Source organism: Leucopleurus acutus (assembly GCF_964270905.1).
Source record: "Leucopleurus acutus genome assembly, chromosome: 4".
Classification (NCBI taxonomy): Eukaryota; Metazoa; Chordata; class Mammalia; order Artiodactyla; family Delphinidae; genus Leucopleurus; species Leucopleurus acutus.
The window spans coordinates 1,619,238-1,643,360 of NC_139146.1; the positions used below are offsets into that span (position 1 = coordinate 1,619,238).

A 24,123-nucleotide genomic window follows, 5' to 3' on the forward strand; every position below is an offset into this window, starting at 1 on the left:
ATTTCCTCTTTTATGGCTGTTAGCAGTTGCCTTATGTATTGAGGTGCTCCCGTGTTGGGTGCATATGTGTTTATAATTGATATGTCTTCTTGGATTGATTCCTTCATCATTATGTAGTGTCTTTCCTTGTTTCTTGTAACATTTTTTATTTTAAAGTCTGTTTTATCTGATATGAGTATTGCTATTCCAGCTTTGTTGTGATTTCCATTTGCATGGAGTATCTTTTTCCATCCCCTCAACTTTCAGTCTGTCTGTGTCCCTAGGTCTGAAGTGGTTCTCTTGTAGACAGCATATATTTGGGTCTTGTTTTTGTATCCATTCAGCGAGCCTGTGTCTTTTGGTTGGAGCATTTAATCCATTCACGTTTAGGGTAATTATTGCTAGGTATGTTCCTGTTACCATTTTCTTAATTGTTATGGCTTTGCTTGTGTAGGTCCTTTTCTTCTCTTGTGTTTCCCAGTTAGAGAAGTTCCTTTAGCATTTGTTGTAGAGCTGGTTTGGTGGTACTGAATTCTCTTAGCTTTTTTTTTTTTTTTTTGCGGTACACGGGCCTCTCACTGTTGTGGCCTCTCCCGTTGCGGAGCACAGGCTCCGGACACGCAGGCTCAGCGGCCATGGCTCACGGGCCTAGCCGCTCCGTGGCATGTGGGATCTTCCCGGACCAGGGCACGAACCCCGTGTCCCCTGCATTGGCAGGCGGATTCTTAACCACTGCACCACCAGGGAAGCCCTCTCTTAGCTTTTACTTGTCTGTAAAGCTTTGATTTCTCCATCGAATCTGAATGAGATCCTTGCCTGGTAGAGTAATCTTGGTTGTAGATTCTTCCCTTTTATCACTTTAAATATGTCATGCCCCTCCCTTCTGGCTTGTAGAGTTTCTGCTGAGAAATCAGCTCTTAACCTTATGGGAGTTCCCTTGTATGTTACTTGTTGTTTTTGCTTTGTTGCTTTCAGTAATTTTTCTTTGTCTTTAATTTTTGTCAGTTTGATTGCTATGTGTCTCGGCATGTTTTTCCTTGGGTTTATCCTGCCTGGGACTCTCTGAGCTTCCTGGACTTGGGTGGCTACTTCCTTTCCCATGTCAGGGAAGTTTTCAACTATAATCTCTTCAAATATTTTCTCAGGTCCTTTCTCTCTCTTCTCCTTCTGGGACCCCTATACTGCGAATGTTGTTGTGTTTAATGTTGTCCCAGAGGTCTCTCAGGCTGTCTTGATTTCTTTTCATTCTCTTTTCTTTATACTGTTCCACAGCAGTGAATTCCACCATTCTGTTTTCCAGGTCACTTATCCGTTCTTCTGCCTCAGTTATTCTGTGATTGATTCCTTGTAGTGTATTTTTCATTTTAGTTATTGTATTGTCCATCTCTTGTTTGTTTGGTCTTTAATTCTTATAGGTCTTTGTTAAACATTTCTTGCATCTTCTCGATCTTTGCCTCCATGCTTTTTCTGAGATCCTGGATCATTTTCACTATCATTATACTGAATTCTTTTTCTGGAAGATTGCGTATCTCCACTTCATTTAGTTGTTTTTGTGGGGTTTTATCTTGTTCCTTAATCTGGTACATAGCCCTCTGCCTTTTCATCTTGTCTGTCTTCCTGTGAATGAGGTTTTTGTTCCACAGGCTGCAGGATTATAGTTTTTGTTGCTTCTGATGTCTGCTCTCTGCTGGATGAGGCTATCTGGGCAGTCCCATTAATGTGTCTTCTCCTGGCAAACCTCCTCTGGCCTCTCCTTGTCCTCCTGGTTTCTTTTGCACCTGGCTCATATGCCCCAGTTACCACAGCTGAGCTGCCTGCCAGCAGCCACCCCCAGATAGGAGCTGGTGGCTGGATTTATTCATCGCTGTATTCCGGGGAAGGAGCCATACTGATAAGTGAATGAGGTGGGGAGATGTGCAGTCCTGGGTTCTTTTTTAAAGCTGGATTGGGTGCAGTGTTGCACAGCACTTTAGGGCTTGAGCAAAGGGGTGGAGCTGTTCAGTGGGCGGTACATTTGGAGAGACTGCAAGGCTGGTGCTGGCAGAACAAGTCAGTGATACCCACCCACAGTCCTTGAGCCTTTAAAACTGTGCACACTGGTCCAAGTGCTCTTTACATTAACTCCTGTAATCCTCACACAACCATTGAGGTGGGTGCTATCTTGTTCTATAGATAAGGAAGTAAGGCACAGAGAAGTTCAGTGTTTCGCCCGAGGTCACAAGTAGGGGTTATGGAAGCCTGACCCCTGTCCAAGCTGTCTGGCTCTGGAGAAGTGCTCTAACTGTAAGGCCAGCTTGCCTCCACAGGCAATGCTTAGGAGTTAGGACGTGATGGGGAACCAGGGAAAGGCTGTGGGGGTCGGCTGTATGTTTTAGAGTGACGCGTTGGCAGTAGGGTAGAAGGATACCAGGAGATGGGCAGTCGTTTGGAGGAGGTAGCGGCACTGGAGATGAGAAGAAAGATGGGTTTGAGAGTGGTCCTGCATTAATTTCGCTCAGATACGACTAGTTCTCCCCAGCTCCGAGGCCATTGTCCTAGGCCATTGGGTTCCCATGTTGTAGCCTCTGGAGCAGAACCGTCAGAATTGCCTAGGAGTGCAGAGTTTTGAGCCCCATCCCAGACCTGCTGAATCAGAATCTAGTTTAACAAGCCCTCCAGATGAGCCTGACGTCCAAGCCACTATCACCCAGGACCAGGTGACCAGAGCCTTCTCCTTGCTTTGACTCTGCTCTGGTCCCTCAGCCTTGCCCTGAGCTCAGGCCCTCCCCCACTAGAAGCCCTTCTACACGGGTTACACCCTGACTCCTGGCTTCACGTTTTTGCTTCTCATTTGCTGCTTTATCCACTACATCCCTGAACACTGATATATCGTGGTTAGTTGTCACCTTCCAGTGGGCCCTGAGTGAATGCAAGGGCCTCTCATTCTCCAGGAGCCTCCGCATCTGCTGCCTTCTCTGCTCTTCCTGGAACCTGCTTGGCTTCCCAATTCACAGTTTCTAGGTTTTTGTCTACTCGTGTTGCCAGTGACAGAAGTCTCAGCTGGGCACACAGGGTGGATCAGGGTTGGTGGCTCTCATCTGCTCCCCTAAATTATCAGCTCCTCCAGAGAGCAACAGTTCCCGGTCATTGGGAAGAGGCCGAGGCTCTGGGCTCTGGACTGGCCTAGGAAGCTCTGTTCCTTCCTGGTTGCTAGGTGTTGGTGAGGTCACGTGTAAGCAGTTCTGATTCTCTTGTCTTTTCCCAGAAGCTAGTACAGGACTGTGCAGGAGGGTGTTTTTTTGTTTTGGTTTTGTTTGTTTTGTGGGGTGGAGGGGTTTCCATTTGTTTATTGATCTCCTCATTACTCCAGAGAGGATTCAAGATGGGAGGGGGCTTCAGCATCACCCACCCTCCCAGTCCGCAGGGATCCTCAGAGCATGTGCAGTGAGGCACGGTCACTGTATCCTGGGAAGCTAGGAACTGAAGGCTGTGAGCTCTGGGTCCCTAGCCTCGCACGGTCAAAGTAATGGCACAGTAGCTGCTTTGCTAAGCCTGAGTGAGGCAAGCCGCATCTGCGCAGATTGCGCGAGAGGGCTCAGGATTTCTCCTTTCTAACTGAGACACCAGGGCTCTGTCCCCTCTGCCTGCTCCCTCAGCGGGTCACAGAACATCACCATGCTGGCTGCCTGGGTTTAACCAGAGCGAATCATGCAATGACCAGCAGCTGGCTGGGGCCCTGCCATTTGCACTGTCTCCTAGCACAGCCTGGTGGGGCGGGGGTGGGCACAAGCTTGGACAAAGGCCAGAGCCTATCTTTCAACTGGGCCTCACAGGGGCAGGTCCAGACAGGCAGGGAGGGTGCCAAGGGCTGAGGAGAATCTGTGGGGGTTTCAACGGCCAGAAAGGAGGGCAAGAGGTGGCATAATGTTTCCAACTGCAGGCTTTGGGGTCAGGTAGTCCTGTATTTTACAAGAATGCTTACTTCCTAAGAAGAACATGGATTAAGGACATAAATTGCATTAAGTGTTCAGCAAAGCACGCAGCTGACAGAAAAGACCAGTAAATGATTGAACTGAGCTTTGCTGTCGATGATGCAGGGGGCAGCATTTATCAACTTGATAATCTTTGTTTTTCAGGGCTTGAAGATACTGGAAGTCTGTTTGGCTACAAATTCCTATGCTAGCCAGAGGATGAGTAATGAGCAGGCATGAGAGGTTGAGGCATTCAGCTTCTCTGCAAATCCTGGTATAGATCACCTTCTCCTCTATAGGTTGGAACCACAGAGCACAATGAGTACGGTGAGTTTTGTAAGTTCATGAATTTTATTTTTTCAGGCTAAACAATTACTTCATCCCTTGTGTACCCTAATGAGAGTACCATAAAGGTGTTTCTAAGTAACCCTAGTTCTTACAGGAGTGTGTACAGGACCTTCTGGTAGTTACACCAACCTGCTTGTCTTAGGTCAGAGTCCAGTGTTTTGGGTGGTGCCCTAAAGACAGAAGGCTGAGGATGGTTGAGGGTTTTGACGTTTTATACCTCCAGAGCAGCTGTCAGTGTCCCAGAAATATTAGGGCTCTGGTTTATTTAATTATTTACAGCCCAATCTTCCGTTTTTCCTTCTATTTCTTTTCCCTGTGTAGTTCTTGGTCCGATGTGAGCATCGGTAGTGGTAATAATCCTTGGTGAGTTTTCTTAGGGTCAGTGACCAAAGTTGGTAAGTCATTGTAACTCCTGTTTAGAGCTTTTATCAGACTGCAGGGGCAGCTCTGGTTTGGTGTAACCCAGATGTCACCTGGAGCCCCTTGAGTCCAGAGAGTGCCTGAAGGTCCCCCTCCCCACTTTACTCCCTACTAACAGGGCTGCTCATATGATCTAAACTCAAAACAGCTGTTTTCTGAGATAGTGCATTCACATCAGGTGGACCAGATGTGAAACCCATACTCTTTTTCCAGGTTCCAGAAGTGCTGTGAATGGTGTTGGGTGGGGGGGTGCAGGATAAGGCTGAAAAAACGGTTCCCAGGGTGATAGAAACAGTGGTAGAAATCCTGTAGACTCTGTTCACCGACCCCCACCCCCTCCCCTTGGCCCATCCCTTCTGACCACTCCTGGCCCCCACTGTGTTCCAGACCCACTGTTGACCTTCATACACAAAAGGGCCTTTGTTTCGCTGGAGCTATCTTTTTAAAGGGCAGGTGACCTCCCATCTTGGTCCCGTATCTGAAGGTTGCCACCACAGTTCACCTTAGGGAAACCTCCTAAGCCTGGGCACCTCACCTCTGAAGCCCACGCTCTGCCCAGGCAGGACCTGAACAGACTGAGCAGTGTAGCCTCTTATAAGAGTGTGTGAAGAATTTGGTTAAAATTTCCTCAGAGTGGTGTGAATAACTTGTGTGGTGGTGATTGGATGGTCGGTTTTAACTGGAAGCTGTGAGGGCTCTGCTATTAAAAAGCAGGAGAGCGTGACAAGAGTAATAGGAAGGCAGAGGGGGCGAAGTCTTTTCCCATATTCTAGGGTTTCTTGAGCCTGGCCCTGTGCTAACAGCCACCTCCTCCCTGCCCTCGGGGAGTGCAGGTGGAAGAGGAGGTGGAGTGGGGGTTCTGGAGGCTTGGGGTGGGGGGTCATGAGATGGTCAGCCGGAGGGCATGAGGAACGTCCTCATGGTGGAGCTCACAGTGAGTAGGTTCCTGAAAGCTGTGTAAGAACTGGCTGAGTGAAGAAGGGAAGGGATGGGTCATCCAGGCTGGGAAGGGTGCCAGGTGAAGGGCAGGGAGCGGCTGAAAGAGCAGCCAGGAAAGGACTGCTGTTGGTGGGGGCAGGGGTGAGTGCTGGCAGGACACATTACTACAGTGACCACGACGGGGCTTTTAGGCTTCAGCACCTGGACTTTGGCCAGGACCTGTGACTACTTCTTAACCTCCCTCATTGGAAAAGCTGCACAGGTTGGGGCATGAAGGGTTCTGTTTAGCAGTGTCTGCTAAGACAGATTTGGTCCTTTTCAGAGGATGGAAGATACAAGGGCAACTTCAAAGAGAATGGGGTAAAAGTTAAGGAGCCCTAAGTAACCTGGCAGCTGCTGGGGAAACTCACACAAACACCAGGTAATGGACTCATGCCAGCTCCCCGGAGGGACAGAGCAGCTCCTCACTGGGCCGTTTGGAGCAGCTGCTGTCGCTTGCCTCTGGGACTTCCTGGGGGTGCTTCCCTGTTTCTTAGATCCGTGGGAGTTGCTCAACCCAGCTACATTTCCGAAACTTCTCAAGCTGCCATTTGATAAGAGAGTCAGAACACAAACGGAATCAGGCTTCTGTCTGTTGCCAGAGAGTTGGGCTGGGTGATGGATGTTCCCGAGTCTTGTGCACATCTCATGGACACTTGCCTGTCCTTCAGCATTTCCAGGGATATGATGCCTAGTAAGGCGTATAAGGAACTAGGGTAGTAATGCTATCTTCTAACAGCACTCAGTACTGTACATATGGTATGTCGCCTCGTCCTTAGGAGAGCTCTGCGAGTCTGGTACTGGTGAGGAAGTTCAGACTTAGTAGTGAAGTAACTGCCCCACATCGCCCAGTGTGAAGCAGAGCAGGCCCGGTGTCAGTGAGGAGTGGGACAGGCCAGGGGAGAGAAGAAGCACCGAAACACAGGGAGCTAGGTTTGGGTGGGGCCGTACAGGGTGGGAGTGATGAGGCTGCGGGTCACTTGGGAGGTTCTGTCTCTTGAGGAAGATGGCAGGGGGCGGGTTCTCAACTTGTCTTTCAGGACCAGCCAGGCCCCAGCCAGGCCAGAAATGCTGGAGCGTATTGGTAAACCAGCTCAAGGACGTGGAAGAAAGGCTGGTCAGGGGGTCTGGGCTGCAGATAGGCTGGTTAACAGCTCAGACCTTCCAGAGGCATGTTTCTCGGGCAGCCCCCAGGAACAGCCTTTTAAAGACTTTGGTTCTTAGAGTACCTACTGTACAGCACAGGGAACTCTACTCAGCACTTGGTAATGGTCTTTATGGATATGTGTATATGTGTAACTAATTCACTTTGCTGTATAGCAGAAACTGCACAACATTGTAAATCAACTACAATGAAAAAATTTTTTTAAAAGTTCTCATCACAAGAAAAAAAAATAAAACTTTGGTTCTTGGAGCTGTGGCGGGTGATTATTAGGGTGTAAACTACAACTTGATAGCATCCTAAAAGGTTAGAGGCCAGAAACCTTTCCCAAAGAAAGACCCACTTTTCACAGTGAATAGAAACTTGGGAAACTGAAGGGCTTTGGGCTGAAAAACAGAAGGGGCTCAGTAAGGCCAAATACAAATCCAAGGAAAATAGGTCTGTAACTTTTGGTTAAAAGAAGGGGTTTCTGGCCAAATCCCAACCTGGACCAGAGGCTTCCATAGAGTTATGTGTCATGTACTTTAGACAGACCAATAGTCTTTATAACAGAAATTTTACTTTATAGAATTTGTATTCACTATGTTCTGGATGATTTCTCTCTATAAACATTCAGTGTTCTAGAATCTCAAGTTTTGAAAGGACCCTGACCTCAGGTCTGCTCACTGGCCTCCTATTCTTCTTCTTCTTTTTTTAATTTTTTTAATTTTTTTTTGCGGTACGCGGGCCTCTCACTGTCGTGGCCTCTTCCGTTGCGGAGCACAGGCTCCAGACGCGCAGGCTCAGCCGTTCCGCGGCACGTGGGATCTTCCCGGACCGGGGCATGAACCCGTGTCCCCTGCATCGGCAGGCGGACTCTCAGCCACTGCGCCACCAGGGAAGCCCCTGTTCTTCTTAATGAGTTGATCTTTTTATTCTTTTGGCTGAAATCTTACTGGTCAGGAGCTTATGTAACTGTTTCTTTTTCCCCCGATACCCTCAGAGAAAGCGTCGTGGAGGAACAGTAAATTCTAGACAAGCCCAGAAGCGAACTCGAGAAGCATCCTCCCCCCCTGAGATGGCCCTGGAGGCAGAACCCATAGAACTTGTGGAAAGCGGTAAGATTGCCAGTGACACTGGGCATGAGTGAGCACATATGCCCAACATGCCACCTACCAGCCACGGGCCTTGTGCAAGTTACACAACCTGTAACTCAGGCTTAAGTTTCCTCATCTGAAACGGGGGATAATGCTGTGCATATATATGCAGTAGCTGCTGTGTAGAGTTATCATAGCACTGAAATGAGTCAATGACACAGGACACGTAGAACAGTGCTTGTCACGTAACACTATACGAGGTTTAGCTTATATCAGTGTATTTATAAGACCTACAGTCTCAGACTCGCCTACCGTTCGCAACTTAAAAAAGCTAAGGTGAGCAAGAGCTGCCTCCTTGGTTGCCCTGAGACTCCACAGGTTTAGAAACGGCCACTCAGCTGGGCTCACCGTCCAGCCTTTCAGGGGTGTGCAGCATGGAGTGGAGACTGCCGTGGGTCCACCTTTTCTCTTTGAAACTGTGCCTCAACTTACTTGGCCTCGGGAAGTACTCAGCTTTCTTCCTCTCTCCTTCCTTAAGACAAAAAATTGCCCCAGCAGGCAGACTTGTTGGCAGAGCTGGGTGTGTTGGGAGTTTGGTGCAGGCAGAGGCCAGATTGGCTTTTCCCCCTTCTTCCTGCCTCGGGAGTGGCAGATGGCCTGAATCAAGTGCCTCAGCTCTGCAGGTAGTAAGGTTGTTTTTATAATTACGATGCCTGAAAACTGACATTAGAAGAGAAGCAAGCAGGTTAGCTTGTCTGTAGATTTCATGGGCCCTTCAGGGGAGTGAAGTTCTCTGTATTGTCTCTGTGGTCTCTGAGCTTCACTTCTAACATAAATTCACAGCCCTGGGCCGTCCTCCCCTCCACCCCAAAGCTGATGCCCTGGTGTCTGAATTCTTCCACCCTGCAGGAGAGGCAGGTGCAGGAGGCTCCTCATTTGGGACCCTGAACCCACAAGTGGAATCTCCAACCTGGCCAAGATCCACTGCTTTCCACTGCAGCACTGCTCGTCCTCAGTCAGTCTTACACCCATGTGCAGGGCTGTATGCACAAGCTGCCCGTTGGAATACCGTTTTTATTTGTAGGAGCCAAAAATTGTGTCCATCAGAAAGAGAGCGGTTCTGTAAATTATGGTATGTCCATATATGGACTATTCTTTAAAAAGAATGAAGTCATTTTGTATAAATTACGTTGGACGGCTTTGATGTATTGTGGTTTTTATTCCTGTGAAACTTTTTAATACATGAGAACAAAACAAGTTTGAATATGTTAAATGTATTACAAGTCACTTTCCCTGAGTATTAAACAAACATTATTTCTAAGAGTTCTTCCCTCTTACTTTTTAATGTTAATAATAATAGAAACAAACATGGTTGTAAGTCTTGTTTCAGTTTATATAAATGGAAGTTGTACTCCGCCCCTCTTTTCTGCCTGCTGGATGTAAGCGCTGGTGACCGTTTGGCACGTGCCTTTCCCCCCCTTGTCTTGTGCTCAGGTAGACAGTGCGCTGTCCTCTAGGGCTCAAAGGCAAGTTGCAGAACAGGCTCAACCCATCTGCGTGGGTTGGGGTTCTAGGGGACCAGTAATAAACGCTTGTTGTCCACCCAAGTGGGAAGCACTTTAGAGCCAAATGGAGTTTAAAACGTAACTGATGAAGGTGCAGAGCTAAGCATGACCGGAGGTCTGAGGGGAGCAGAGGTTTCAGACAGATCCATCCCAAAGCCCAAGCTGAGCATGCTTGGTCCCTTCCCCAGATGTGCACCCCCCATCCCACCTCAGGTAAGTTGCTGCCTCTCCCCTGTGAATGAGCTGAGCAGGTGCGGGGCACGGAGGCCTAGCTGTGTGGCAGTGTGAGGACACGGGGAGAGGTGTGCGTGTGCACAGACACACACAGGATGGTGTATTTGTAAAGCCCATACCCTGTTACTCACAGTAGAATTCTGGAAGAGTATTCATTGCCTGTCACCCCGTTACTTCTGTACTTCAGGGACTTTAGTTTGGTATAAGACTGTGCTCTGTTTGTAATCATATTAATAATGAAACTTAGAGCAGTAGTCCTTTACTTTCCTCCTAAAGCTTGTTCAAATGCTTTATTTTGAAGCTGGAGATGAAATAGTGGACCTCACCTGTGAATCTTTAGAGCCTGTGGTCGTCGACCTGACTCACAGCGACTCTGTCGTGGTAAGTGCTGGAGCGTGAGGATTGCCCTTTCTTGGCTGTGGGCCCCTGGCCTGCACGTCTGAAGGCCTTGGTCACAGGCTACAGCTTGGGCTAAAGAAGGCATGCTTTCAGTGACTGGTGCTCAAGATGGAAAATGTTTCAGGAAAGTCATTTGTTGCGACATTATTGCTTAAATTAATCACATTAGTAAATCTGTGCGATCCTGTCCTTTACATAGCTGGCCATAAAGGCTTTTGGGGAGAACTCTGAGGCCCGATCTCTCTTTGGTCCCCGATTCTACGCTTAACACCAGCTGTGTGACCTTGGGCAAGTTACTTAGCCTCATTCACTTTGTCCATAAGATGGGGATAATGCCATCCATGTCAATAGAGTGTTGTGAGGATTAAAAGAGATCCTGTATGTGAGTGCCTGGCACCTAACGTGGTGCCCAGTAAAGCTGAGTAAATGTGAGTTTACACCCTCGCGGCTGGTGGGAATGGGGATATTTGCTCAGCACTGCCAGTGGGAAATCTCTCGAGTCCCAGAAGCAGCTGCCTTGGAGGATGCAGGCCCCCTGCATTGCCACCTGATGCCTTGGTTGTGTCGTGCCTCCAGGGAGGGTGGCACCTGGGAGGCTGCTTGTGCCCCCTCCCACAGGGAGCATGCCTGCCCCTGTGCGGCCCTCAGGAAGGAGACCTGGTCTGGTCAGGGGACATGTGGAGAAGTGGTTCTGGCAGCCTGGCTCCACAGGTCAGGGGCGCATAGCTGTGTGTGGGTCTGGGAGTCTGGTCAGCCCACAGACCCACATCCTGAGGACATACTGGCCTCTTGGGATGCTTCTGCAGTGCCTTTTGATGCAGTGTGCAGTTGTGTGGAGTGGAGGTGGTGACACCCTGGATGGTCTTGGGCCAGTAGGGGGCAGGTGCTGCTGAGGGCTGCGGTTTGGTGGGGCGAGTGGGGTTGCTAGGAGCTGAGTCTTCCCCTTGGCCTTGGGGCTGTCCTGGCTGTGCTTAGAACCGTAGACTAGGGTTGCACTGAGAAGCTTCAAGACTTTAAAAGGAGAAAAGAGCGAGGACAGGGAACGTCTTGACAAATTAAGAGATTTAGACTCTGGTCAGTCTGAAACTGCTGGGCTGTCCTGTGGTGTGTCCTTCCCTCTCATTCCTCCCCTCCCCCCATCCCAAAGGCGAGGCAGCTGCCCTTGCTGCGTCATCAGACCGTCCCCAGCAGATTTTGGATGAATGCTCAGGGGAGACCGTGGCCCCCAAACAGGAGGCAGTAATTTCCCTGGAGACCAGTCGGAACTTTCTGAGATAAGCCTGAGCAGGTTTAGGGCCTGATTAGTGTGATTGCTAGGGCAGGGGTCCCCAACCCCTGGGCCGCAGCCTGTTAGGAACCAGACCGCAGAGCTGGAGGTGAGCAGCCAGTGAGCAAAGCTTCATCTGGGGCTCCCCATCGCTCGCATCACCGCCTGAACCTCCACCTGCCACCCCGCCACTGGTGCGCAGAAAAATTGTCTTCCACAAAACCGGTCCCTGGTTCCAAAAAGGCTGGGACCGCTGTTCTAAGGTACACACATATTGGGTTGGCTGAAAAGTTCGTTCCGGATTTTCCGTGACATCTAATGGGAAAGTACCCGAATGAACTTTTTAGCCAAGCCCACACATACAGCTTTGCTGCTGCTCCCTGCGGGCTCCCGCAGGTTCTGGAAAGGTAGCTTGATTTGGTACCGTGGCTGGAGCCTCAGCCCAGTTGCTGATTAACACTTCAAAGTGCTGCTAGTCCTTAATTTCTCCAGTATTCAGTGTCCACCTGCAGTGTGCCAGGCCCTGGGAGATGGCCGGGATTCTGCTCACAAGACTGCATTTTCTGCCCTCAAGGAGACAAGGATTGGCTTCTGTTGGGTGCCAGACCCATGTCATCATGTCCCCTTTTACGCCTTGGTTTTGTTTTGATGGCCAGTCTGCCCTCCCTACATGGGCTTCTTTTCTGAGCTTTCCAGCCTTCTTCCTGTTTCTCTGGGTGTGGAGAGTCATTGAGAGACAACAGGATGGGAATGCTAGAGTTGGGGGAGCTGCCCTGGGAGTGGGTGGATAGCCAGGGGCAGGTGGATAGGTGAAGGGGAGGCTAACTTGAGAAGGAGTCCTCGCTTCTTGTCCCAGAGGCACTGGCCAGTTTGGTCGGAGGACTTACCTTCCCATGGCCTCAGTGGCCCCAGACATGGAATAATTGTTTTGGACTTAATAGCACCCCTTATTCTAATCATCCTTCATTCTTTATTGGTGTTTAATAAATCCAAATGCCAGTTTTAAAATTTACAGTGAGAAGTATACCTGAGACTGAAATTCTCACTCTCTAAAGCAGATCTACTTGGAAAACCTAATAGTATTATTAGCTTATCAAGGAGCATCTATTAGAGGAATTACAAGTTTAGGGTTACCTCAGGCCCCGCCTACAGGAGAGTATGAAATGAATAAATATATCGTTTCCCAAATTGGGGTAATCGTACCAGTTCGGCCAGAATGCAGGGGGACAGGCTTAAGTGTACCACCTGAATATCACCTGGGAGTAGCTCTGCATCTTTTACATCCCAGGATCCAGGGACAACGTTAGAACTCTTGTGAACCCTCTTAAGACTGGATGAGAAACTACACAGGCTGTGTTATTCTAACTCTAAGGAATCCTAAACCCCTGATGAATTAGGAGAAGCCTTAAAAGCTGTAAGGTGCAATGAGACCTTGTACATCTCTGCTTTAATATTTTCCCTCAAAATTTAACTTATTTTTGGCATTGCGTACCCAAAAAAGGCCGTCACTGCTGGGTCCTAGGGTATGTATATCTTTGATTGTCACTAGATAGTGACAAGCTGTTCTCCAGAGAGGATGTACCAGTTGATGCTCCTACCAGTGCTGGAGGTTCTTCCACATCTCACTGCCACTGTAACCTTTAGCCAGTCTGGTGTTGTCTAGAGTACCCCACATGGTTTTAATGTGTGTTTTCCCATCAGTGGTGGGGTTGAACATCTTTTCATGTTTAGTGGTGTTTCATTTTCCTCTTTGGCGAATTGCCTGTTGCAATCTTTTTTTTAAAACACTTGAGTCTTTTTTTCTACTCATTTTTCTGTGTGATTGTCGACCTTGTCTCATTTTTTAGGAATTCTTTATAAGTTCTAAATATGAGCCTGCCATTAGTTGTGTTTTGAATCTGCTACTCAGAGGCTTGTCTTTTCTCTTTTTGGTTTATGTACAGAGGTTCTTAATTTTAATACAGTTCAACTTATCAATTTGTTGATGAAAATCCCATACCATAAAAATATGTTCCTCTACTCCAAAAGTTTTACTGTTTTGCATTTCACATTTAGGTCTATAATCTATATGAGTTTTGTGTATGTTTTTTTTTTTAATTATTTTTATTTATTTTTGGCTGCATTGGATCTTCGTTGCGGTGCGCGGGCTTCTCATTGCAGTGACTTCTCTTGTTGCAGAGCACGGGCTGTAGGCACGCGGGCTTCAGTAGTTGTGGCTCGCGGGCTCTAGAGCGCAGGCTCAGTAGTCGTGGCACGTGGGCTTAGTTGCTCTGCGGCATGTGGGATCTTCCCAGACCAGGGCTGGAACCCGTGTCCCCTGCATTGGCAGGCGGATTCTTAACCACTGCGCCACCAGGAAAGCCCTTTGTGTATGGATTTATAATATTCCCTGGAGTGATTTTGCAAGTCTTTTGTTAGAGATTTATTTCTAGGTACATAGTATTTTAGGATGCTATAAAAAAATGGTGTTTAAAATTTTCACTTTTTTGTTTTTATTATTAGCTAATATAAAGAAATGCAATTGGTTTTTCTTTTTTTTAGTACAACAGTTCTTAATCTGTAAATCTTTTTTTTTAATTTATTTTAATTTATTTATTTTTGGCTGCATTGGGTCTTTGTTGCTGTGTGCGGGCTTTCTCTGCGGTGAGCGGGGGCTACTCTTTTGTTGCGGTGCGCTGGCTTCTCATTGAGGCGGCTTCTCTTGTTGCAGAGCACAGGCTATAGGTGTGCAGGCTTCAGTAGTTGTGGCCCACGGGCTCAGTAGTTGTGGCTTGCGGCCTCTAGAGTGCAGGCTCAGTAGTTGTGGCACACGGGCTTAGTTGCTCCGCAGCATGTGGGATCTTCCCAGACCAGGGCTCGAACCCATGTCTCCTGCACTGGCAGGTGGATTTTTAACTGCTGTGCCACCAGGGAAGCCTTTAATATGTAAATCTTTGAATTTCTGTGTACACAGAACAAGTTTTGGTTCTTCTCTATTTTCCTTTTTTTTTTTCCTTGGCCTTAACACACTGGCTAGAAAATTCAACACTGGCTGAATAAAAATGGTGACAGTCATTGACATTCTTGTTTCATTCTAAATCTGAAAGAGTCTTTTCAGAGTTCCACCATTAAATAAGACTTCTGCTCTAAGTTTTTTCGATTTGTTTATATCCTTTACCAGAGTGGAAAAGTTTCTCTATTTCCTGTTTGGCTATAAGTTTCATCTTGAATCAATGTCGAAATTTAACAATTTCATCTAATGTTGCTTTTTCCCCTGCTTCTAGTGTTAAACCACTTAAGCATTGTGGTCATGGCATTATCTTTTTATGTTGCTAGATTTGGTTTGGTAATGTTTCATATATAATTTTGCCTCTGTTTTTATGAGTAAGATTGGTGGTCTGTAATTTTTCCTTATAGAGTTCTGGTATCAGCATATTGGTATCTTTACAAAGTGAGTTGGACACCTTTTTTTCCGTTCCACAGAAGATTTTGTAAGATTGGACTATTTCTTCCATGAATGTTTGTTAGAACTTGACAGTGAAGTACATAACCTAGAGTTTTAATAGGGTTTGGTAATTACATTTTTTAGGAATTTGTTGATGTCATCTAAAGTTTTCACTTTTATTTGCATAAATTTGTTCATAATGTCTTGTGTTCTGTGGAATCTATAGTGATGTCTCCTTTTTCATTTCTGATACTGGTTATTTGTGTTTTCTATTTTTTTAGATTAGTATCACCAGAGCTTTATTAGATCTTTCAAAGAACCAACTTTTAGCTTTGTGGATCCTTTCTCTTGTAAGTTTTTCATTCATTGATTATTCCTTTCTTTGTTTGAGTTTATTTTGCTGTTTTTCTAATTTTCATCATTTCTTTTCCAATAAATGCATTAAAGATTATACTGTCTTTAGCTATATCTTACAAATTATGTTACTGGTACTTTATGTTTAATTCAACATATTTATCAAATTTATATTTTTTAACTTCCAAATATATGGGTACTTTCTTTTTGTTATTGATTGCTTGCAGTATTGGTCAGAAAATAACATTCTGTATGTCAGTTCTTTGATACTTACTGGGTCTTGCTTTAAGCCTGGCTTGCCCCCGATGGCTGGCCTTCACTAGATAACCTGCCCCCATGGTTCCTGCCTGGGCTTTGGTTTCTCTGTGGGGCTTTCAAAAGTAGGCTTCAATTTTTTAAGAATTCTCTGTGCTTTTTTTCCCTCTGGGTTACTGTATTCCCTATACTGTTGACCGAATTCTTCTCTTTTTTTGATACCTCTTTATTTAAAAATATGTATGTTTTATCTTGTTTTTGGTTGTTTTCAGTGGAAAAATGGATGGAAATACCAGCCTGCCATTTATTGGAAGTCTCTGCTTGTTTTCCATCCTTCTGCTCTCTTTCTTTTTTCATTATTTTAATTAATTTATTTATTTAATTTTGGCTGTGTTGGGTCTTCGTTGCTGTGCATGGGCATTCTCTAGTTGTGGCGAGCGGGGGCTACTCTTTTTTGCGGTGCATGGGCTTCTTATTATGGTGGCTTCTCTTGTTGCAGAGCACAGGCTATAGGTGTGCAGGCTTCAGTAGTTCCAGCACGTGGCCTCAGTATTTGTGGCACACGGGCTTAGTTGCTCCGCGGCATGTGGGATCTTCCCGGACCAGGGCTCGAACCCGTGTCCCCTGCATTAGCAGGCGGATTCTTAACCACTGTGCCACCAGGGAAGTCCCATCCTTCTGCTTTCTTATCTGGTTTGATAGATGAATTAAAATTTTCAGACCACTTTTCATGAGCATTTGCAGTACGCCAGTCTCTGTTCCAGCTGGAAGTCATGCAGTGATGGAAAAGAGACTCACTCCTCTCGTTAAGAAACTGAGTCTTCCAGGGGAAAGTTATTAAAAATGGGACTTGCTTGGACTATTTTCCTTCATCGAATTTCAAAAGATTGTTTCTTTTAAAGTCAGGTTGGTTTTCCTGGAATCTTTTTTTGTTCTGTTCCCATAGTGTACTAATGTATAGAGCTATTTGTGTTATACTCTGTACCTCACCTGGTTTATGATTTATGAGACTGTTGAAAGGGTCTGCTTGGTGAAGCCTTACGGGCAGGGACAGAGCCTGGTCCGTCTCTGGCTGGGAGTAGTAAAGGGCATGAGAGGTACACAGTGACTGCTAGAATGAGTGAATGAACCAGTGTAATTATATATGAAGGAAGAAGAGCCCAGACATCGTATCCCAGAATTGGGGAAGTGAAACAGTTGTCCGTGGAATCCGACATGATTGCTCACTCGACTGGGATGTTCACGTCAGCACAGTCTTCCTGGTGCTCGTGGCGGTGCTACAGTAAAAGTACTCTGTAATTGTGTGATGCGAGCACCTGTTGGATGTGAGGCGTATCCTTCGTGGGCACGGTGGTTGCGTGTGGCTGTTCCTTCCAGTGGAATGATGTGCCGTGCTGCCTAGGAAGGTCACTTAGAGCAAGCGGCTCTCTGAGCTCCCAGCTGGGTGAGCTTTCTTGGGAATGCCAGAGGTCAGCTTGCCTGCAGAGGACCCCAGGGACCCTGCTACTTGGTTCCATTCTGTTGTTTAACCCCAGCATGTTGCTGTAGCCCTAAGAATGCCAAGCGTTTTGTCCACTAGTAGAAGAAGAAAGGCTTATCCTGCCCCACTGACCAGGAGTCTGTGACACAGGTGTCACTGTTTGCAGGGGTTCTGAGGCTCACTTGTGCTTCAGAAGCCCACCGGGGTTCTGGGTGCCTGACATGGAGTCAGTGTGCCCGGGTGTGGAGGCAGGCGGCGCCGGTGCTGCTGTGGGTTGTTCATGCTCCACATGTCTCCACGTGTTTGTCTCTGACACACTGCCTGTAGTTTATTCTAGAGTCAGGAAGGAGAAGCCAGGCTGAAGGTGGGGTGGAATGTGTGGTCTGAGCTTGAGCCAGTTTTTCACAGTGTTGATTTGGCTGTACATACTAGGGGACTGGGGAATTGTTTCCCTTTGGTATTTTGTTTCTTTGAAAGGCCTCTCAGCCAGATGAGAGGTCCAAGAGCTGGTATTATTCCTATTTGCATCTGTTTACTCCTGGAGTCAACATTTCTGAAGCCCCAGTGCTTCTCCCCACCTCTGTCTCTTGTGCTAGGTAAGCACTTTGTTACCTGCAGAGCTATGACCACGGGGAAGGGACATTCCAGAACACCTGCAGAGTTCTTGATTTTTTTGTTTGTTTGTTTGTTTTTGTTTTGGCTGTGTTGGGTCTTCGCTGCTGTGCACGGGCTTTCTCTAGTTGCGGCGAGCAGGGGCTACTCTTTGTTGCAGTGTGCGGGCTTCTCATTGCAGTGGCTTCTTTTGTTGGAGAGTACGGGCTTGAGGCGCGCAAGCTTCAGTAGTTGGGCCTGCGGGCTCTAGAGCACGTGGGCTCAGTAGTTGTGGCTTGCGGGCTCTAGAGCGCAGGCTCAGTAGTGTGGCACACGTGCTTAGTTGCTCTGTGGCATGTGGGATCTTCCTGGACCAGGGCTCAAACCCGTGTCCCCTGCATTGGCAGGTGGATTCTTAACCACTGCGCCACCAGGGAAGTCCAGAGTTCTCGATTTGTTGTGACTTGGCTGCTGGGTGGAGGGAATACCAGTGATAGTATCTCACCTCCATCAGCTAGGAGGTGGCTCCGGGTCACCGGAAGTCATGGAGCTTGGAGGCCAGGCTGTGGTGCCATTCTTTTCTGCCCTTTGGGCAAGAAGCCTCATCTCTGAGCTGTTCTTCCATTGAACATGGATGGGGACAGAGTCATCACCAGTGAAGGAGGCTCTCTGGCCACCGTGTATTCATTTACCTAGTAGTTAAGTATGGAGCACCTGCCGTTGTGCCAGCAGCATCCTGGGCCTTGGGACTTTCCTGGGGGCTCAGTGTTCAGGTCCGGCCTCAGCTTGGCACTGCCAAGAGGCGAGCTGGGTCTGGCTCACAAGAGCCTGTGGAGACCTGGTTGCCACATTCTGGTGGCCTGGGACCCAGGGGCGTCACATTCCTTCCAGGTGCATCCACACCTGGTCAGTGGTCCTTCTTGGCAAAGGGCAGTAAAAGCAGTGTTGGAGTGGAGGAAAACTGGGGTCTTCCCTGCCCACAGCAGAATTTCCTTCTGCTCTTGGCTAACTTCAGAGCTCCCCTTATAGGCTTCATATGAACAGCACCTTCTGCCAGCCCAAGCTTGTCTTCCAGTTCATGGTCCTGGTGATGAAGTTGACTGTCGCCAGTTTCATAGTCACACTTTCCAGCTTCTTCTGGGGGGAAGGGGAAGTGTCTTCAGTGGCTTCTCATCTGCAAAATGAAGATCTTTATGCTCAGACCTTCTTCCTTCCTGTGATGGCCATTTGTATTTGGCAGGGTTGAGGCTGGAGAAACCGAAATCCGCTCTACTTATTCTGGAGCAGAAATGGATTTTAATACATGGGAGGGGGACTTCCCTGGTGGCAGTGGGCAGTGGTTAAAAATCCACCTGCCAGTGCAAGGGACACGGGTTTGATCCCTGGTCCGCAAAGAATGCCACATGCCGCGGGAACAACTAAGCCCGTGCGCCACAACTTCTGATCCTGCGCTGTAGAGCCCGCGAGCCACAACTGCTGAGCCCGTGAGCCACAACTGAGACTGTGTGCCACAACTACTGAAGCCTGCGTGCCTAGAGCCCGTGTTCCGCGACAAGAGAAGCCGCCGCAATGAGAAGCCCGCGCACGGCAACGGAGAGTAGCCCCTGCTCGCCGCAACTGGAGAAAGCCCGCACACAGCAATGAAGACCCAACACGGCCAAAAATAAATAAATTAATTTATTAATTAAAAAAAATACACGGGAGGAATTGCTTCATGGTGTTGTAAAGGCGGGAGGAGCAGGTGTCTAGGAATAACTCCGGACATCTCAGCCTTGACGCACCATGGGATCTGCTACCTCCGCTCCAAGCAGAAGGATGGGAGGGGGCAGCTACCACCTGTACTAATCTCTTTGGGCTCAAGGAAATGCTACTGTGTTTTCTTGCTTGGGAGGACAGACCTGGGCTTTGGACATTGCAGCCTCGGCCACGACTGCCTCTTGATCCCCGCATCTGTGTCCACCTACAGCAGCTGAAATTGTCCTCTACCCTTCTGCCCTCCAAATAGCATGAGTGTATCTCACTGAGGGAATTTAGTTCGTGTCTAGAATCCCCACTGCAAGGGAGTTGGAATAGAGTTGAGCTTCCCATCTCTGCGGGGCAGGATGGCATGCCAGAAAGGGTCAGCCTCTGTGCCCCTGAACACGGGGGCAGCCAAGGAGAGGTGGCAGCAGGGCTTTCAACAGCAATCCTGAGAGCTCTCCTGAAGTAGCTGATCACACACACAAGCGAGAGGGAAAAGGGGTGCTACTGGTGATGGTGTAGACAGACAGGTAGTAGCTCAGTGAGAGAGCTGACTTGACAGGTTTGAAACTGTTGCAGAAAAGAATCTTAACAAGTTCTGAGTACAGGCACACCTTGGAGATGGTGGGCTCAGTTCCAGACCACCGTAGTACAGTGAGTACGTTTCTCAGTGCATGTAAAAAAGTTGTTTGTGCTATACTGCAGTCTATTAAGTGCGCAATCGCACATTATGACAATTTGCCTTCCTTAATTTTCTTTCTTTTTTCTTTTTTTTTTTTTTTTTTTGCGGTACGCGGGCCTCTCACTGCTGTGGCCTCTCCCATCGCGGAGCAGAGGCTCAGCAGCTGTGGCTCACGGGCCCAGCCGCTCCGCAGCATGTGGGATCCTCCCAGACCAGGGCACGAACCCGCGTCCTCCGCATCGGCAGGCGGACTCCCAACCACTGTGCCAGCGGGGAAGCCCTTGCCTTCCTTAATTTAAAAGTACTTTATTGCTAAGTGCTAACCATCATCTGAGCCTTCAGCAGGTTGTAATCTCTTTACAGGTGGAGGGTCTGGCCTCGATGTTGATGCTGCTGCCTGATCAGGGCGGTGGCTGCTGAAGGCTGGGGGCCCTGTGAGAATTTCTTCAAAGAAGACAGCGATGAAGTTGCTGTATTAATCAACTCTTCCTTTCATGAACAGTTTCTCTGTAGCAGCAATGCTGTTTGACAGCATTTTACCCATAGCAGAATTTCTTTCAAACCCTGCTGCTGCTTTACCAACTAAGTTTATGTGGTATTCTAATTCTTCCCTGTTATTTCAACAATCTTCACAGCATCTTCACCAGGAGTAGCTTCCATCTCAAGAAACCACTTTCTCATCCGCACGGAGCAAGTCGTCACCTGTTCACGTTTCACTTGGAGATTACAGCAGCTCAGCCCCGTCTGCAGGCCCCACTCCCAACTCTAGTTCTCTTGCTTTTTCCACCACAGATGCAGCTTCTTCCTCCCCTGCAGTCTCGAACCCCTCAAAGTCATCTGATAGGGTTGGAATCAACTTCTTCCAAATTCCTCACCCGTGAAATCACAAGTGTTCTTAATGGCATCTAGAATGGTGAACCCCTTCCAGAAGGTTTTTAGTTTACTTTGCCTGGATCCATGAGAGAAATTACTGTCTATGGCAGCTATCCTTACAAAATATATTTCTTAAATTATAAGACTTGAAAGTTGAAATGACTCCTTGATCCGTGGGCTGCAGGATGGATGCTGTGTTAGCAGGCCTGGAAACATCACTGATCTCATTGTCCGTCTCCATCAGAGCTCTTGGCTGACCAGGTGCACTGTCAGCGAGCAGTAATATTGTGAAAGAAATCTTTTTTTCTGAGCAGTATGTCTCAGTAGTTTAAAATATTCAGTAAACGATTTTGTAAACAGATGTGCTGTCATTCAGGCTTTGTTGTTTCATTTGTAGAGCACAGGCAGAGTAGATTTAGCACCATTCTTAAGGGCTCTAGGACTTTTGGAATGGTAAATGAGCACTTAAAAGGCCTCAGCTTAAAGTCACCAGCTAAGGAGAGAGTCAGCCTGTCCTTTGAAGCTTTGAAGCCAGGCACTGACTTCTCCTCTCTAGCTATGAAGGTCCTAGATGGTATCTTCTTCCAATAGCGGCTGTTGTCTACATTGAAAATCTGTTGTTCAGTGTAGCCACCTTCGTTAATGATCTTAGCTGGATATTTTGGATAACTTGCTGCAGCTTCTACACCAGCACTTGCTGCCTTACCTTTGCAATATGGTGTTATGGAGACGGTTTTTTTCCTTCAGCCTCATGAGCCAACCTCTGCTGGCTTCAGACGTTTCTTCTGCAGCTTCCTCACCTCTCTCAGCCTTCATAGAATTGAAGAGAGTTAGGGCCTTTCTCTGATTAGGCTTCAACTTAAGAGAATGTTGTGGCTGGTTTGATCTTCTATCCAGACCACTCGAACTTTCTACACATCAGCAATAAGGCTGTTCCACTTTCTTATCATTGTGTGTTCACTGGAGTAGCACTTTAATTTCCTTCAAGAGCTTTTCCTTTGCATTCACGACTGGGCTAACTGGCGCAAGAGGCCTGGCTCTAGGCCTGTCTCAGCTTGACATGCCTTCCTCAGTAACCTTAATCATTTCTAGGTTTTGATTTAAAGTGAGACATGTGCAGCTCTTCCTTTCATTTGAAGACTTAGAGGTTATTGTAGGATATATATTTTTTAATATTTATTTATTCATTTATTTATTTGGCTGTGCTGGGTCTTAGTTGCGGCACGCGGGCTGTTTTAGTTGCAGCATGCAGGCTTTAGTTCCCTGACCAGGGATCGAACCCGGGCCCCCTGCTTTGGGAGGGCAGAGTCCCAACCACTAGACCACCAGGGAAGTCCCTATTGTAGGATTATTAATTGGCCTAATTTCAATATTGTTGTGTGTAGGGAGTAGGGAGGCTCAAAAAGAGGGAGGGAGTCATGAAAGAGTTGTTCTGTGGAGCAGTCAGAACACACATTTATCAATTAAATTCATCGTCTTGTATGGGTGAGGTTCACGGTGCCCAAAACAATTACAGTAGTAACATCAGAAATCACCGATCACATATAGCCATAGCGAATATAATAATGATGAACAAGTTTGACATATTGTGAGAATTACTGAAAAGTGACACAGACACGAGGTGAGCAAATGATGTTGGAAAAATGGTACCAATAGACTTGATTGACACAGGGTTGCCACAAACCTTTAATTTGTACGAAACGCGGTATCTGTGAAGCGCAGTAAAGCAAAGCACAGGTGTGCCTGTAGTCAGGCGATGGGCTTGTCAGGTTCTCACTAGCTCTTTCTGTAGGCCTCGAACACAGGATTGGATTGATCTCAGTCCTTGGTGTATGCTACTCTCCGTAGTCCCTGCATGGCCTACTTCAGCTGTTTAATTATTTTTAATAAAGTATTAAGCACTGCAAACCCTTCTGCCAGTAAAGGCTCCGTCTCCGGCAGTAGCCCACGTGGAGTGAAGACAAGGAGAACGGGTGGAGCTGGTTGGGAGCTTCAGGCCACTGGTGCCCTGTGGCATCGTTGTGATCTCACTTAGTTCTCACAGCAGCGAGGGGGCGCTGTTTTTCAGAAGAGGAAGTTGGCAGTTCCTGAGGGTATGGAACTTCCCCAGGTCACGCAGCTCCCAGAGACTCACTAAACACCTGCAGGCTGGGGCACAGTGTGTCAGCTGCTGGGAGGCTTTGCTGCTCCCGAGGATTTTGCATTTGAAACAAATGCTTCAATTTTATTGTTTTAAGAGTTTAAAAGAATACAGAATATTTTATGTCAAATTAATTGTGTATTTCTCTTTTGTTTTTCTCCTTTTTCAAAGATTGTTGAAGGTGAGTGGTTTCCTCTCCTTCCTTGGGTTTGGGTAGAGGACTGACGAGGGTGCGGTGGCAGGGCCTCGGGCCTTGCCAGCTCTGTAGGTGTGGGAACACTCCCGGGATGCTGCTGCTCACGCCTGCAGTCAGTCCCCTTCCTGCTGAGGAGACGTCCCCCTGGGCATCTGCACGCAGCAGGGGTGGGGGCTTCTTCTCTTGGGAAGATGGGAGGGTGGTCTCCGTGCAGCTGGGACTGGCCTTTTCCCAGTCAGAAAGGAGGGTGGGTGGTGAGGGTGGTAGGACTGGGAGGCCCTGCTCTGAACGTGGGCTCACATCTCAGAAAGGAGGCGGCCAAGGAGGAACGGCAGGAGGCTGCGCCAGGAACACGCCGACAGCTGTGTGCTGAGCAGTGATGACGAGGAGCTGCCCAGGGACAAGGACGTGTATGTGACCACCCACACCCCCAGAAATGCCCGGGAGGAGGCCGCTACCGGACTCAGGTACCAGCGTGCCCGCTGCTCTGCTGCTGCCGTGCTGGGGACAGGCTCTCTGCCGGGAAGCTTCTGGATCTGTGGGACCCCATCGTCCCTGGAGTGAGGATCCTCTTCCTTCCTCTCCATATTTCAGTGGAGAGGTTGGGGCAGGAAGCAGGGTATTAGAGACACTGACCTTCAGCCCTGGGCTCAAGAAGGGCTTGTTGTAGCATCTGGGTGGCAGGTGGATCTGGAGCTGGGCTCAGCTGTTCGCACTGTGACCAGGGCGTGCCAGGCACTGGCTGGGCGGGTGTGAATAGCTCCAGGCTGAAGGCAAAGCCCCGCCACCTGGGGTGGAGAACAGACCCAGCGGCCCCCGGCCTTCTGCAGCAGGACTCCTTGGAGGAAGGGGGTGCTAGGCGCAGCCCCTGCCCCAGACAGGGAGGCTGGAAGGGGGCTCTGAGGGAGCACAGGCCAGAGGTGCGGGGCGGGGGCAGGGCGGCCCCAGTTGCCTGTGCCTTCTCTTGCCCCCATCTCTCTCCTCCCCTTTCTCATAGCCTCCCCCACCCC

The 24,123-nt window shown here is 48.2% G+C and overlaps 1 protein-coding gene across 2 annotated transcripts in view; it reads left to right on the forward strand.

Moving 5' to 3' along the window:
• RNF4 (ring finger protein 4) overlaps positions 1–24,123 on the forward strand; it is a 40,957-nt gene that overhangs the window by 15,764 nt on the left and 1,070 nt on the right. For both annotated transcript variants that reach the window (XM_082838352.1, XM_082838353.1), the window contains exons 2-5: positions 4,095–4,256; positions 7,820–7,934; positions 10,014–10,107; positions 23,425–23,580. In XM_082838352.1, coding sequence (XP_082694478.1) covers positions 4,248–4,256; positions 7,820–7,934; positions 10,014–10,107; positions 23,425–23,580 — 374 coding nt within the window. In that variant the 5' untranslated portion in view covers positions 4,095–4,247. The remainder of the gene's footprint in view (positions 1–4,094; positions 4,257–7,819; positions 7,935–10,013; positions 10,108–23,424; positions 23,581–24,123) is intronic.